Below are 15,187 nucleotides of genomic sequence, written 5' to 3' on the forward strand. Positions count from 1 at the left end.
ATGGGTCTTGATTAGTCCCAACGAAACCAATTGAAAAGTGAGGTGCAACAGATCCGTCTTATATGATTGGTCATCCTGGTCAACCTGACATGTTAACGTTTTCTGTGGCTTGAGCGGATCGTCTTAAATAGGAAGGATGAACCGCTAAAGAGTGACAGAATGTACCTCAAGAATACATATCTAATTGCGATATGTTGATCAATTATGCGCCATCAGCTGCCTTTTGATGTCTTTGAGTCAGTCAAAGTGTTGAAGACTTCAACAGCTGGCAGGAAGAATAATGATCAACAAGCGGATGTATGCAGCAGCCGGTGGCGGTGATTCGAGCTGCCACATTCCATCACTCACAAATTTAACCAATCACTCACAAACCCCTGGTGCCAATTGGTAGCACGGTTCTTACCGTCATCCAAGAGGATGGAAAGACGCACCGATGGGCTAATCTTCAACCACTGACTGTCAAAATTGAGTAACTCTGAGGCAGTCTTTCGATTGTTGAGTTTCTTGCCGAGTCAGTGTGATACTCGGAGTGAGTTGAATGTTGCCCTATCTGCGTCAGGGACTGACTTGGATACTCAGAAGCGCGACTCATTCCCGGATGACAAGGCCCATAAACGAAGAACGGGCCGATGAAACAAAGGCTTGACTATTAAATCCGGGCCAGCGGGCATGTTTGATCGCCAGGTCCGTCTCTTCTCAGGTGGTGGTTGGAAACGCAAGGTTCTTGGCCGGGTGAAGGAGCTCAGACCGAAGGGAATAGGCGAGTCCTTTGAAGAAAGGGTATTGAAGGCCGACGGAGAATACGAGGAGAGATAGGAAACGGGAAAGTTAGACCTGGTAGTGGGACTGATGAATCAACATACGGAGCAGGGGAGGTTTTCTTCGTTGACATGGAAATCTGAGCATAGGAATAGGGTAAGTTATACAGACAGTTAAAACATTCCATGAAGTTAAATTAGCAGGTTTGCTCACATGGACATGTACCACTCTAGAGGCAGGAGTTAATCTTTAACTCTATCTACTATAGGCAGGTACTAAATTCCCGACCGATCGAATAATGGAAGGAACCATCTCAGAGACAGTGGGTTGAGCGAGAGTCGTTCTTTCACTCCCAGAATTAACCAAGCAAGCCCAAGGAAAGTCGCTAACTGCCACCTACTTCACATCGGACACTGTATGAACAGAGAAAACACAGCAGGTGCTGCACGGTGAGACCCCTGTAGCACAGGCAACCTTAACTTTACCTTCCCTGTCTACAGCGTAAACCTGAGGCTCGCCTAAGTTGTATCGCGGCATGCATCCCCCCCGCCAACAACGTTATTCTCATCTTCTTCTCAACTCCTATTTGCGAATTCAAAAAAAGATACTTCCGCTTCAGCTTCAGCTGCATCTACAGCCTGCATCGCTCGCTCGCTCTCTCGCGTGCACGCGAGTGCCCGAATATGTACTGTATCAATAACACGGTGCCATAGCTCACACTAAAACCGTCTCCGAGATCGTGGTCCCTGCTGCAAAACGATAGCATGTACATATGGTACCCCTTCTACGGTAGTCAGCATCCGAAACCACAACTTGAATCTCAGCCCATACGCCCCCCGCCCCCTCGATCTTGACAAGGGCACACGCCAAAGCCTAACAGCGAATGAGGGCCTCGTCTTCATCACCCCAATTCGCGATCCGATGCTTTGCCAAGTATTCGTAGCGCATCCATTGCTATTATGCCAAACTGCGTACGGATACACAGAGAGGTTGGGGGCCATGACCAAACACGACTCGATCCATACGAGGCACTGAGCAGAGAATAACGTTTCGGCCCCGCTGCCTCCGCTGGCGGACTATCTGTTTCCACTTCAATCGGCCGTTGGTAGACGCCGCAACGAATTGCTTTAGTCTGAGGCGCGTGACAATTCCCAAGGCGAAGCGCCCCTGCCGCCACTAAAATATGAATCAGTTGTCTATGGTCCATGTCCATGTCGCCGGTTTTCTGAATTGTAGGGATTGACTTGCATACGAATCAGACTTGGCTGGACAACTAACTCATCTCGTCCCAACTCTATCCTGGCATCGAAGCACTGCCTCTGCCCTTCTGGAATTTTAGAATGCGTATGGATGTAACCAGCATACGAGGCGGGCCCGCATCTCTCCCACTTCACTTGGTCATGGACGTGGGCTCGATAGGATGTCTATAGAAAGCAAGCCACTCGAATCTCCAACGCCGGTTGCTCGCCGACTTGTGCTTTCTTACAGTATGCCCCTGCCTTCTGTTACATACAAGGCGGGTCATGGCCCGGGCAGCACTGTATGTATTGGTGATTGTACAGTCCCGCGCGGAGTGCGAAATCTTTGAACCCTTTCATGGCCCTGGACGTTAACATACATGCATTCCCTACCGAGTGCCTTGGTGTCCTAGCTGATTGATATGCTTGTATGGTACAGTTTATTTTAACCTTCATTCCTCGCGCTGACCAGATATCGAGATCCTGCCCTCTCATATAGGGCCCGGGCGAGCCACCCGTCCAACCCTTCCCTTCCCGGCGGTTCACTCGGCTCTAGCCCGAATCCCCACTGCGACCCTGACTGGGGATTCGTCATCCGCCTCCCACCCACGGCGGCGGATATAACCGTCCCATTGGCGAACACCTGGACAAGGTGGCACCTTCGGAAACCATCATGACCGAACCCATGCCCGCCCGGCAGGCCGTGTGCCCAACGGCAGCTTGCAGCCCTCTACATAAGTCGACCAGCAAACGATTCCAGTCCACCAGCTCGGCGCAAGGCCTCGAATGGGCCAAGGGCCATTGTAATCGACATGCTCGGACTGCACACAAACGCGAGAGCGACTAATTATTCTAGTTCCCGTCTACATCACCATTCTATCCCTGGCCTCAAACTGCCTATCGGCTGCTGACGCCACATATCTGGCATGACAACCATGAATCAGGAGTTAGTGAGCCTTGCGCAGCCCAGTACTGGTTGAGCTCCATAGCTCCATAGCTCCACTAGTCAAGCAGTCAGATAGTAGCCAGATACCGCTGAACCATGCCAGGCCGCACAGACGATGTGTTTCAGTTCTGAGACTACACCCTGATGTGTGCAATCGCCTGCAAACATGTCACTATCACGTAAGTAACTCGGTTTGATTGATACATACAAACTTCGGTTCTGCTGCATATTATTGCAAGGTGTTATGCCCGGGGAATCTGGGATGGATCTGATTTATTATAGTGGTATTTTGTACTTTTAAATCAAGTCAACGTGTTTGAGACTGGAGGTTGAGATTCGGCGAATTTTCTGGGCCTCATCTACGAATACCTGACCGACCTTACTACAACAAGGCACGCCGATCTAGGCGCGGGGGTAGCACATGGCATCGCGGATAACACAAGGCAACGATGACCGAATATCGACCGGCTTGTTTGTGCATAACATCTTCCGGAAGTACCAAGCTTTTCTCAGCACACCAGCGCCGAGAAAAGCTTTGTCCAGACGGGCATATCGGTCAGCACAGCGACGGGAAATGGCTCACTCAGTCGTTGGTTACTGAACTTATAGTGCGCTTACTGGACCAACCAAGCTTTGAGAGCATACTCTGTATAGTCCTCCTCAAGTCATGCATAGCTGAGAGCAATTGGCGCACAGGGTCTTTTTGTTGATGATCAAGTCCAAGATCTCACTACGGACCCGAGTTCTGACATCCGAGGGTGGTATTGGGTTGGTACAAGCACTTGTCTTGTTGGATCGATGGATATACTGCTAGGATCTGGGATTATGACTAGCAACATATTCCAGGATGCCCGTCTCCGCTCGAAACACATTAGCGGCCATGGCTGATCTCTCAGCAGCCCTGCTCAGCCAACTCGTCAAGGGTCCGGCCACCCCTCCCCCCCAATTTACCATCGCCTGGCCCAGATAATATTTCCGAATCTGCGTTAACGCGCGGAGAGCCCCGGATCACGGACCAGCGCCACTAACACGGTGCTGCTCCTGCTGCTCCTGTAGCTGTTGTGCCCGCCCAGGTACCTAGTGACGAGCAGCGATATACCTGCCTGCAGGCGCCTCTTCTTCCATACGGTACATTTCCTCTTTCTCTCAGCCTAGTCGCCGTGAACCAAACCTAACGACGTCAGCTCCGGCCTCGTGGCCTCGCCTTTTCTTTTCTTCTTCGCAGGCCCTTCCAGAACAACAGATTGTCCCGGGTCTCTAAGGCTGCGACTTCAACACACAGCCGACGCTCTTCTTGAAGTCACTCGTTCTAACTCGGCCAGTACTCCGAGCCGCAGATACTCTCGCCCACCACTGGAACTTTGGGCCCCAAATAGACATTCTAAGTCTAGAAGGAGTGCTATCAGGTACAACGGTAACGGCCTAAAGCTTTGCTTAGCCGTTCCTGGTCCAAAGCATTGTAGTTTGGGAAACCCGCAATCTATTCCTAGTGTCAAACAAGTGATGAGCCGAATAACTACTTCGGAGCAAAAAGGTCTCGGGTTACACAGCTTCGCGACACTCAAGATATCCATTTCTCAGAGACGAATTCACACTGTTGATTGCGGACTAGGACACAGGCGGCAAAGATTGAAGGCTCCGTTGCAGGGTTGATTGACAAACAAACGGCATATCCTAGCTTCTTCTTTCCGGGCAAAGCGAGGAACGGGAGTTTGCCCACTTTGTACTTGACGACCTGCAGCTTTTGTTCAACAGAGTTACCTTTATGCTCGTTGACCGACGCCCCCCTAACGTTCATCCCGTTGGGGGACCCTTTGAGGCTTCCTCGACAAATCCTAGTAGAGGCTGGGCACCGAGAGGGCACCCAGCTATGTCAACACCGCAGAACGTTTATGCCCGCTCGCCCAATCTCTCAAACAGATCCTACGACTCGTCTTCAGTCTCATCTGCAACTTCCCCCAAATCTTTGTCCCAGTTTGCGCCAGGGGCCATGAGTACCAACCCACGCTTGAATGTTCCGGCAACGCCCCAACCTATTGGCATCCCCCCTTTACCTCCAGTCACTCAGGGCTTTCAACCGTACGGCCCAATGACCACATCATCCTCTCTTGGACACGATTCACTCGCTTCGAATGAATCTGTAGCCAGCACTCCGGGACCATCATCCGCCCACTTATCAGGACCAGGTGGCCAGGGACAGAAGAGAGCATACCGACAACGAAGGAAGGACCCCAGTTGTGATGCTTGTCGAGAAAGAAAGGTGAAATGTGACGCAACCGAGACGACAAGTTGCTCGGAGTGCTCGAGTCGAAATGTCAAATGTCAATTCACCAAGGAGACGAACCGGCGTATGTCGTCCATCAAACAGGTGCAGGACTTGGAGAAGCAAATGGAACGAGTGAAAAGGGAGAACAGTGGATTGCGCCGTATGCTTCAGGATCGAGAAGGGCCCATGGACCTCGATGCTGAAGGAGGTGACGAGAACAGCTTTAGCTTACCAGCCATTGGATCCGAACCGAAGCGACGAAAGAGACCAACACCAGTCCCAGAGCTAGCGAGAGCGAGGGCTAGTGTACGCGATTTCTCGAGAGGTATCTGGAAACTCCCGGCCCAGTATCGTGAACGAGCCCCTATATTCTTCGACCCCCCGAGACCAGAGTTACCTCCCAAGCACGTTGTAGACCAACTGCTGCATGCCTATTGCAACTCGTCCCACTCCATGTTTCCGATCATACATATGCCATCGTTCCGATCTACTATCAACGACCTCTACAACAGCAATGCGTCCAACAGAATGCCCCCAGCCTGGCTTTCTATGTTCTTCGCAGTCCTGGCAACTGGCAGTCTCTTCAGCCCAGCATCAGGCTCCCAGCCAAACTCCTTTTACGAACCTGCCGAATTTCTTGAGATGGCTAACAAGATGATTGACCCGTGGTCTAACGACTTTACTCTGGAACATGCCCGGGCACTAACATTAGTAACTCTCTGCCTGAACGAGATGAACTTGAAGTCAGCGGCCTGGGGATGGTTAGGTAGGGCTGTCCGTGTCTCTCAAGATCTCGGCATGCACGTTGAATCAGGGCCGTGGCCAGTGATTGAAGGAGAGATGCGACGCAGGACCTGGTGGATGATATACATACTTGACCGGACCTTGGCTACTGAGCTTAGCCGACCCGTTTTGATCGACGACGACGACTGCGACGTGTCATTGCCAGCCGGGGTTGACGATCAGTTTATCCACGAAGGAGGCATGTTGGTACCTACGGGAGCGGAACCTTTGACTCACTCTCTGCTCGCCGTCATCCATGTTGTACGGTCGTATTCGTCGCTTCTTACAGCACTGACAACCCAGTCGATATCATCAGCCCATCTTTCAACCCTTGATACCCATCTGAAGAAATGCCTGAACACCTTTCCGCCAGCATGCGACCCTGCGAGTAGTGTACCCCTTGCACCTGGCTTTCTTGCTCCGTTGGCATACCTATTCCACGCTCGTCTTCTCCTACATCGGCACCATCTCGATCCTGTGTACCCCCTCGAGGCTCGGATGGCTTCTCTTGAAAGCTGCACCCACATTGCTCTCGAAACAGTATCTCTGCTTCATCGATTGAACGGAAGCCTCTTGGCCGACAGTGCAACTACATTGTTGACCACGCACATATTTCGCTGTGCCCTATTTCTCCTCCTTACAGGCTACATAGACCCTGCAGTGACGGCTGTGAGAGCACTGGCTTCCATCGATCGACAAAGGGATATCACAATCGCATGCGGTCGTTACCTGTCGTTCTTTGTATCCGCCTTGGCAGCCAAGAGAGTTGAGTGTACAAACTACCTAGCAAGGAGTGCACCGCCGCACTTTGGTTCTTCACGGCCATCGATAGATCAAGCAGCTCTTCTACAGATGCTTTCACGCGACGAGGATTTGATTGTATACGTTTCCGCCGATCTTCAGGCATCAAATGATGCCTCGTGGCTTTGGGCAGGCCTAGAGCGAGAAGTCCATTTACACCAGTCCCCATCGCCGTTTCAGCATCCCTCATCGGCCACCAGAAACGAGTTGTTCAGCCCTGAGGCTCGTACAGGATTGGATGAAGTCGACAACAAAGATTGGGGTGGATGGGCAAGACTCGAGACGGCCATTCGTGGACTGAATGGTGTGCCAGCCACGACTCCGACCCCCTCGACTGCAACCTGGACGTTACCTCCGCCCATCAAGAGCGAGGCGCCTGGTCCAGCTGTGGAACTCCCAAGGCTAGGGGATGCATCGCGTTTCGGGTCCGAGATACCCAAGTTGGGCGAGGGAAGCACAGCGGTTAGCCCTGTGGCAGGGGGCAGCAGGACACCAAGTGGAAGCGCAACCGCCCCAACTACCAGCAAAGAGCGGTTGAGTATCGCCAATATTATATAAAGAGTTTGGTGGGGAATTATGAAAGCGATTTTTAATGTTTATTTTATGAGCCTTGTTTTCCTTGTCTAGTGCTGGAAGCTGGCTCACCTGCAAAAGTTGGAGGAACGAGGCGCATATAAACAGCCTGGTTTTGGTGCATTCTGTTTTTGACATGGCGTCCTGATATTTTGTTGCGTATAGCTGCTTCCAGGTAATATAGTATAGTACTGCTTGGGGAGAATCTGCACGAAGATACCACGCGCTGCATGAGATGAGTATAGGATATTGCATAGCACAGAGGCGCATCCGGCGTTGTTGGGACATGACCCATAGAGCTGTATACTTTCTGCAACGGTTATAATGGATACACGAATTTACCGTTTGTGTGGTAGCACAAGATGTGCGAGACAAGTTTCAGCTTGGATATCCCATCAAGACCGTTTCATTTATATTCCGGTACCAACTTTGAAGAGAAAAAGTGCGTGAGCATCGATGTGAATCAAGTATATGCCGCAACTTAGCTGGGTGCCCCTTTGCTCAATCCCAGCTTGACAACTCTCTCACGCAGCATATCTCGCATATCGCCATTATCATCCATATACTCGGTCAGGTCAAGGGCCTTCATAGCCCATTGCTGACATAGATCCTCGTCACCTCTTGCCAAGATATCAATCGCATGATTAAATGTTGTTGCGATGATCCAATCCAAGTCCTCTGCAGGAAAAGGCTTCTGCATCTGTGATAAATGTTAGCTCTCCACAAAAATAAACGCGACCAAGAATCTATAGTGATGGGAACCACTTACTTGGCTTCCTTCGCGTGCTATTTGGACCGCTTGTTCCACAACCTGGAAAGCAAGGCTGTCGTCCAGGGGTAGGATAGCTTGGAACATGCATCGCATGTACTTTGCGAGTTGCTGATTATCAAATTGCTCCAGTGAGAATATCTCATTGATTATAAGCCGCATGGTTCCATATACGACTACTGGAATTAGTTTTCCGGGTGCGCTGCTAGGAACCAGTCAATACATACCGTTTCCTGAAGCTTCACTCCTTAACAAGCAGTCTCCCATTGCCTTGTACATCATCTCATCTTTGCAAATTCGAGCCTTCCTAATAATCTGACCAAGATCGTCCCAACTCTTCAAGCACACGGCACCCTCAAAGTCAAAGACAAAAAGTATTGACAGCTTGGCCAGGAGGTCGGGATATATCTGAGACTTGGGGTTGTTTCGGAAATGAGCGTCAAAAAGGGTGTCGAATTCTGAAATGTGCCGTCTTGTTTCAAGGTACTGCTGCAGCTGTTCATCTACCTTGTCCCCGGTACGAGCCTGGGAGATAAGTGCCGCCGCGACGACAAAGTGACAACGGACGGACATAAGTCGTAGATCAGTATCATCCTCCGAAGGTAGATCGGATGGGTAACAATCCACAAATGCGAGACACGCACGGAAAATGCGGATTAGATGCCACAGCCCCTAGACATGACACTTTGTCACACCGATGTTGTATGCGTTCTTTCGAAACCAGTGCAGCTCCGATACTGTGAAGACTTTGCAACCTTGCTCATCCTTTGGCTCCAATTTGGCGTGCTCACCAGCTGTGCGTGTTAGAACACAGTCAACATTTTGAGGGAGAACTTACCCCTTTCGAAAATTCGGCAAGTTTCTTCTGCAAGTTGAGGACTTGGATCTCCTTCGTTACACTCTTGCGACTCAAGCGAGTGTATAAGCCTGATTGTGCACCTCAGAATCGATGGCAGATTGATTGTCAAAGAGCCTTCATCATCAAAGCTTTCGGCAACCGCCTTCAAAGCTTCCAGGGTCATCAGCTTATCGCCGACGAGCTGTGCATCTCTTATACATGCGTATAGTATATCTCGACACTGAGATTTCTCGGCAAATTTACCCAGGAACTCGACACATTGACGACCCAAGTCATGGTCCCAGTTCAGAAGAGAAACCCTGAACATGAGATACCTGGTGAGCGGCTCATCCTGGATACTTCTAGGCATTGAGTGAAATGCAGAAAGTGCAGCCTCTGCATCGCTACAAGAAGTAGCGCATAGCACCAGCCGCCTGCTGAACTTGCCTTGGCATACCTCGCCACTATTCGCAAAGATGGAGTGGAGCGCAACCTGGCACCAAAGCTGGGATTCTTTGTACTGCTTTTTGGAATAACTGGTATCAAGCTTCTTCCAAATGAGCTTCTATTGTCAGTTACGTGCAAAAAACAGTGTTGAAGTAGTTAGACTGACAGAAAGTGCAGCAGTTGAGGCCTCAACATCACACTGACCAGCTTCTTGAACGAGCTGATTCAGTGTCTGCGTTAGATCTGCTACGCTCGCAGACGCATCTGCTTCCATCGTGCCCATCCAAACTCGCCGGACAATGGCTTTGCCTATCCAGCCCATGTTACGGGAAGGCATAAGTTTCCTGAGTAATAACTCATCCACGAGCCCTATCGCTAAACGTGGACCTCTCATTCGCAGTTCGCTGATACCATGTAGAAGAAAGCCGAGCCCAGCGTCCGACATATCGAGCGAACGTATCATGCGGCGTAGTATACTTGCGCATGCATCGGCGTTGAAGACTTCGCTTGGAGATCGTTGAAGAATCTCGAGTCTCCAATGTAGTACCACTGGCTTGTCACCGATCTCTGATTCAACATGCGACACAAGATTCTCAGCTTCTTGCAGTCCATCTTGCGATCCGGTGGCGATAAATGCCTGTATGAGTTCGTGGTGGATGGATATTCGAAGTTCCAGCCCTTCAGTTGAAAGCGTTTCTAGCGCTTGGTCATTTATGAGGTCAAGTGCACGCCGGAGCCACTTCAAAGCCATTTCATTATCGCCTCTCGACAAGAGGTCGCCCCCAATACCGTGAAACGTGTCAGCCAAATGTTCAGCAGAAGTTGGATCGAGGTTGTGTAAGAGGTCGTCCGCTTTGGCGTACATGTGCTCCGCAACGTCGAGACGGCCCTGTTTCCATGACTTGACCAGTTAGCAAGTCGTCAGAGATGCTGTTTTCAACTCACCAAAGCACATCGCATGGTCAAATACTCAGCCTCAATCTTTTGCACCTGCGCACTATCCTCAGCAGTCAAGTTGTCGATCTTCTTTAGTCGTTCGATGTAGTCCGCAGCTTTGGCCATACTCAGAAGCGCTCCATCCAGGTCCGATGATTCGACACAAACTCGTGCTAACGTGAGTGACAAGCCCATCATGTATATTATTTCTTCCAGATTATCCCTCCTCTTACCACGTCGATGCTCCCGTGCGAGAGCATGGGCGAGGAAGGCCAGGACCCGAGTGCGAACCAGCAGTTGAGTTCTAGAAGCAGACTGCAGGAGGTTGTCCCTCCTTCTCCTTTCTTTGATACATTCGTTCCATAGCTTCCTCCCAATATCCTTTAGATTCTTGGAGACTTCTATCGGAGGAGCAATGCGGTTCTCCGCAAGACTATTGGCTGTATTGATGTGATGGTTCAGGTCGGAAAGGAGGACATCGGTTGAGCTCGAGTCACATGAGGTAGGCAATTTGGAAAAGAGATCCGTGGCAAATTCTGTCCCGATACCGCGAGTCAGTAAGACCTGCCAAGCCTATTCGCTGTTCAATCCTTGCCTATGATTTCTTCGAGCTTCTTTGTGTGGTTTATAGTAGATACTTCAGCCGACGCCATGACAGGTTTGAAAAAGGGGAAAGCAGCCGCCTTGTTGTATCGGTAGCTGTGTAGGTATTTGGAGAATAATGTGATTATCATGTATATGAACGGAAAGAATAGGTGAGGTATGTTAAGGCAAGGAATACCTCAACCCCATAAGATCCTCCTGCATTTAGAATTGAGTCATGTGAGTCTGTTGCGGAACATCTGAGAGCAGGAGCGATGTAAGTGCTCCTTCCAACTGCCCAACCAACTGCCCAAAGCCAAAAACCGGGCCCAAAAGGTCAAGAACCCCAAGAACCCGAAAGAAAATCATCACCGAGGGACTTCTCGAAAGCAAGATAATATTCAAACGGTTATCTCCTGTCTAACGTAATGCAAATGAATACATACGCTTCAAATCCTTGTATCCAAGCGCCTTTCCCAATTTCGACTATTTTCTTTTTCTTACTACTGCTTGAGGCCTTGTAGCACTCTTTTGCAAGTGTGGCAACTCATGCTGTGCTTCTTCTCACGAAGCATCATATATCTACGGCATATACATATATCAATACACCCATGGTTATTGTGCTGGTGGGTCATGCGGCAAGAAATTACCAACAATCAGAGCTGGCCTATTCGAATTAGTCAGTATTGCGAGGGAGGCAGATGGAGGCAGATGGAGCCAGAGTGACGAATACGTACAGTTTGTGCTCATCTCTTCTGATCATGAACGAGAAACAACATTTCACAACTGGATGCGTTGACCCAGGGGTTGGATTCTTCAGAGAGCAGGCCGTCAAGAGGGTCTCATGCGCTGGATCGAAAGCAATCGTGCCAAACTCTTCCCAGTATCGCACCATTGATTCTTCTGTGAGGATTTCGTGCAACGCGATTTTGCCCTAGGGTAAGCGAACGTTAGCAATCCATTCATTTGCCAAACCCCCTGTGCTTTGGACTGCACCAGACTACTGTCACGAGGAGGTGTAGGCCAAGAAAAGCAAGACTTACATCTCTCAGTTGAGCTACTGACACGCCAATCAACTCTGCCATCTCCTTGTTGCCCCTGAAGATTTCACCGGTTCTTCGCCAGCAGCACGCGGGCACTGCCATGCTTGCAAACACCCGGTCGTAGTCCATGAGCTGTTTCTCAAACCACATCTCAACGTACACAAGTTCCATATCCGTCAAAGCATGTGCCTTTTCTCGAAAAGCGGGCCTGAACCGGGCGATGGTCCTTAGAATCTTTTCCCGTGACGCTGTTGTGATGTGTGAATTGAGATATGCACCCAAGCGAGAATAACCGTTGATGTAATTGAACGGCTTCAACAGTCCAGCGTCGTACTTGGCCCTGAGCACACGTGCCATTCGCTCCTCTGGCGTGTCGTTGCCTGATGGGTCGGCGGCTTGTAGATAGTATTCGCGAGCCTTGTCGGCGGGCACAACGCTTCCCGGTCGTGGAATGTTCTTGCCTTCAACATTCGGAGGGGGTGGCAGCATTGATCCCTCTGTCATGTTTGACATGGTGTTTGAACCACCGGCTCCCATAGAGGTGTTGGTGTTATTTCCAAACCCGGGTAGCATCTCCGACTGGCTCTGGCTCGACCGCTTGAATGCCGGGCTCTGTTGTTCCTCTGGCGGCACACTACCGTCATCGAGTAGACTCGTATGGAGGAAATCGTTGAGAAGATTGAACTCGTGAGTGACTTCTGAGGCAATCATGTAGTTGGGGTGATAGCTGTGCATATCATGAAAATGGTTCTGAGCTGTCATCCACGCATCTTGGAAGCCCGCAACTAGTGGCGTGTCAGCGATCTCAGATCAGGAACAGATTTCTGGGCAGCCCCAACCTCAGCCCACCCAGCTCCGCTCCGCTCGTGATTAAAAATCGAAACAAGGGACAGGCCCCTCTCAGTGGAGGGCAGGACAAAGGGACACAAAACGTACATTGATTCGCATTACTGTTGCCGTTGTTCAACGCATTGCCCTGCAGGCCCGAGACCTGGCCGGGTTGCACAATGGACAGTGGGCTTCCTTGACCCAGCATTCCCCCAAAAGATTTGGAACCTCGGTGCTGCCTCGTCGTGTCAAACGCTGGGGGAGGTGGGCCCATGGTGCTAGAAATCGAGCTACGAGCCATATCGGACTGAGCGTCCGATTCATCAACTACAGAGTGCGCCTGTATGCTCTGGGTGCTCTGAACACTCTTTGCCTTCTTGGAATCGGCATCGCGAGGTTCATCGTGACAAAGATGTCCAATGTTCCGCTTAATACATCTGGTACATGGTCTCTCCTATTCATGGCGTCAGTGACTTGGTTTTGATGGTGTAGAAAGCCAGCCCCTCCCCTCAATAGCTGAACACAGCAGCTGCAGCTCAGGTGTCCCAGCATGTTATCAAGGCGAGAAGCAGGGGCCGCCTAGGATCGTACTTACAAGATCGCAAGTCATATGCTGGACGCAGGTAGAAAACAGACTGTCAGCTCCAGTTCTCTCAAAGCTCACATATGCAAAGTAATGGGTAAACTAGACGAGATTTGTCTCAAGGGCGCCATGTCCGTCGCACAATACTTCAGCTCAACAAATGAACTGGCTGCTTAGAACGCCTAAAGCTGCTCAAGGTCCAGACAGAACCAATGCGAACGCGCGTCGTTGAACTTGGGGTTGACTTACAGATCTTCGGCAATATACACAAGCTATGATGGAGCGCCGCAGCGATGTCAGCCCAATGTTCTTCTTGTTATGGTAGATAGATAGATAGATGCATGCGCCATGCTGAACCTTGCCCCTGGAATTAGAGTTGACGAGTCGATGGCTTGGCTAGTTGATTGGTCATGTCAAGATTCTTTTGATCGCAACTATCCATCATCATGACCTTTACTCAAAACCCCAGCGCGGACCCTCCCATGAGCACATGCGCAACACCACATCTAGAACCTGTGCAAGGGAGGATAGCGTCGTTACTTAGGAAAACGTACCGTGATTGACTTTGCGTCTCTTTTTCGTAGGGGCCTTGTTATTCCCAGAAGCAGTGGCATTCGAGCTCTTGTCGCGATTCACAGCCTTGCCATCGTCGCCTTTGGCAGGCTCCTGCTCAGCGCCCTTACCCATGGTAGAGGCATTCCGGTCGGTCATTGTGTCTTATGCTCCCATTGGATCTCTTGGTTACGCAAGGCGGCGTCAGGTTCGCAGATCATTTGCGGCTCGCTGCAGCAAACTTGTATGGGTCTACAGCTCAGCCGAAGCGACACGATCCATTCGCACGTTGTCGGCGGCTAGTTGTTGCGATTGCGATTGCGATTGCGATTTCTGCAGGTCCTGTGCGCGGGTGTAGGTTTGTCGACTGTATCCGTAAGGTAGGTAGCTTTTCTCTGTGAGGAGTCGCGCGCGCGTGAATTGGTCCCGTGGAGGGGGAGGGGAGGACGGGAGGAAAGTGGCTGCGCAGGTGGTGTGAGCCGAAACGGTCGAAAGGATGAGGTTTTGAAGGGCACGGGGGAGTGCAACGAGATGCAAGAGATGAATTGATAGCTCAGCAGCCGAGGCTGGCCCAGGAGAGGTGAAGCAATGGGCACCAGAAGCTTGTCTTGTAGCCGTCCAAGTCGAAAGAGAAGGCAAAAAGACTTGCGAGGACCTGGACGGTGAAGTTTGAACCAACTGGAGGCGTAGGCTTAGGCTTAGGCTTAGACCTGGGGCCGAAATAGGCTGGCCTTGCTTGGCTGACCACCTCACCCAGCCCAGTGACTTTGAGTCCTTGACTGAGGATTGTGGGGGCGCCGAGAAGTAGAAGCAGCGCACAGCTCACGAGCGAAGTGGGCCTTGGATCAGCCAGTTTACGTTGAATATCGTCGTCAAGAGCGAAAGAGGATCAATAATTATTAAAAGTGAGTCGTGTTTGACATGGGTCTAGTTACTGTTAGTCAAGAATTATAAATAACAGAATGAGATCTCTCCTCATTTTAGAGACTGAAGAGGCCAGAGCTAAAAGTCAACTGCACTTCCCTCCATCATCTCACCCAGGCAGTGGAGGGCCACCAGCGGGAACTTGCTCTCTGGGGGGCTGGACCTAGGTACTCTAATAGCGGGGTTTAGGGAATGGTGCCAGTGGTCATTGTCCCCCGGTCTCGGTGAACGAGCGGCCGGGGCGGGTCCGGGCGTGTCTCCGTACCGCCGGAGCACAGTCCAGAGCTACTATTCCCAAAAGCCTCAAACCTGCAGACAT

The 15,187-nt window shown here is 50.8% G+C and overlaps 4 protein-coding genes across 4 annotated transcripts; 1 reads left to right on the top strand and 3 right to left on the bottom strand.

Annotated features, from left to right (window-relative positions):
* Nucleotides 1–5,255: 5,255 nt before the first annotated feature.
* Nucleotides 5,256–7,351, top strand: J7337_000317 (uncharacterized protein; the record flags this gene model as incomplete). Its single annotated transcript, XM_044818074.1, has 2 exons — nt 5,256–5,291; nt 5,318–7,351. The coding sequence occupies 2 exons, from the start codon at nt 5,256–5,258 to the stop codon at nt 7,349–7,351; spliced, it is 2,070 nt and encodes a 689-aa protein (XP_044685776.1).
* A 496-nt stretch (nt 7,352–7,847) lies between these two features.
* Nucleotides 7,848–8,708, bottom strand: J7337_000318 (uncharacterized protein; the record flags this gene model as incomplete). Its single annotated transcript, XM_044818075.1, has 3 exons — nt 7,848–8,066; nt 8,136–8,311; nt 8,363–8,708. The coding sequence occupies 3 exons, from the start codon at nt 8,706–8,708 to the stop codon at nt 7,848–7,850; spliced, it is 741 nt and encodes a 246-aa protein (XP_044685777.1).
* Nucleotides 8,709–8,807: 99 nt separating this feature from the next.
* On the bottom strand, nt 8,808–10,551 carry J7337_000319 (uncharacterized protein; the record flags this gene model as incomplete). Its single annotated transcript, XM_044818076.1, has 4 exons — nt 8,808–8,929; nt 8,974–9,538; nt 9,587–10,321; nt 10,366–10,551. 4 exons carry the CDS (start codon nt 10,549–10,551, stop codon nt 8,808–8,810), a joined length of 1,608 nt encoding a protein of 535 aa, XP_044685778.1.
* Nucleotides 10,552–11,553: 1,002 nt separating this feature from the next.
* Nucleotides 11,554–14,103, bottom strand: J7337_000320 (uncharacterized protein; the record flags this gene model as incomplete). Its single annotated transcript, XM_044818077.1, has 5 exons — nt 11,554–11,605; nt 11,676–11,872; nt 11,982–12,766; nt 12,918–13,136; nt 13,947–14,103. The coding sequence occupies 5 exons, from the start codon at nt 14,101–14,103 to the stop codon at nt 11,554–11,556; spliced, it is 1,410 nt and encodes a 469-aa protein (XP_044685779.1).
* Nucleotides 14,104–15,187: the final 1,084 nt, after the last annotated feature.

This window comes from Fusarium musae, chromosome 1 (genome assembly GCF_019915245.1).
Source record: "Fusarium musae strain F31 chromosome 1, whole genome shotgun sequence".
Classification (NCBI taxonomy): Eukaryota; Fungi; Ascomycota; class Sordariomycetes; order Hypocreales; family Nectriaceae; genus Fusarium; species Fusarium musae.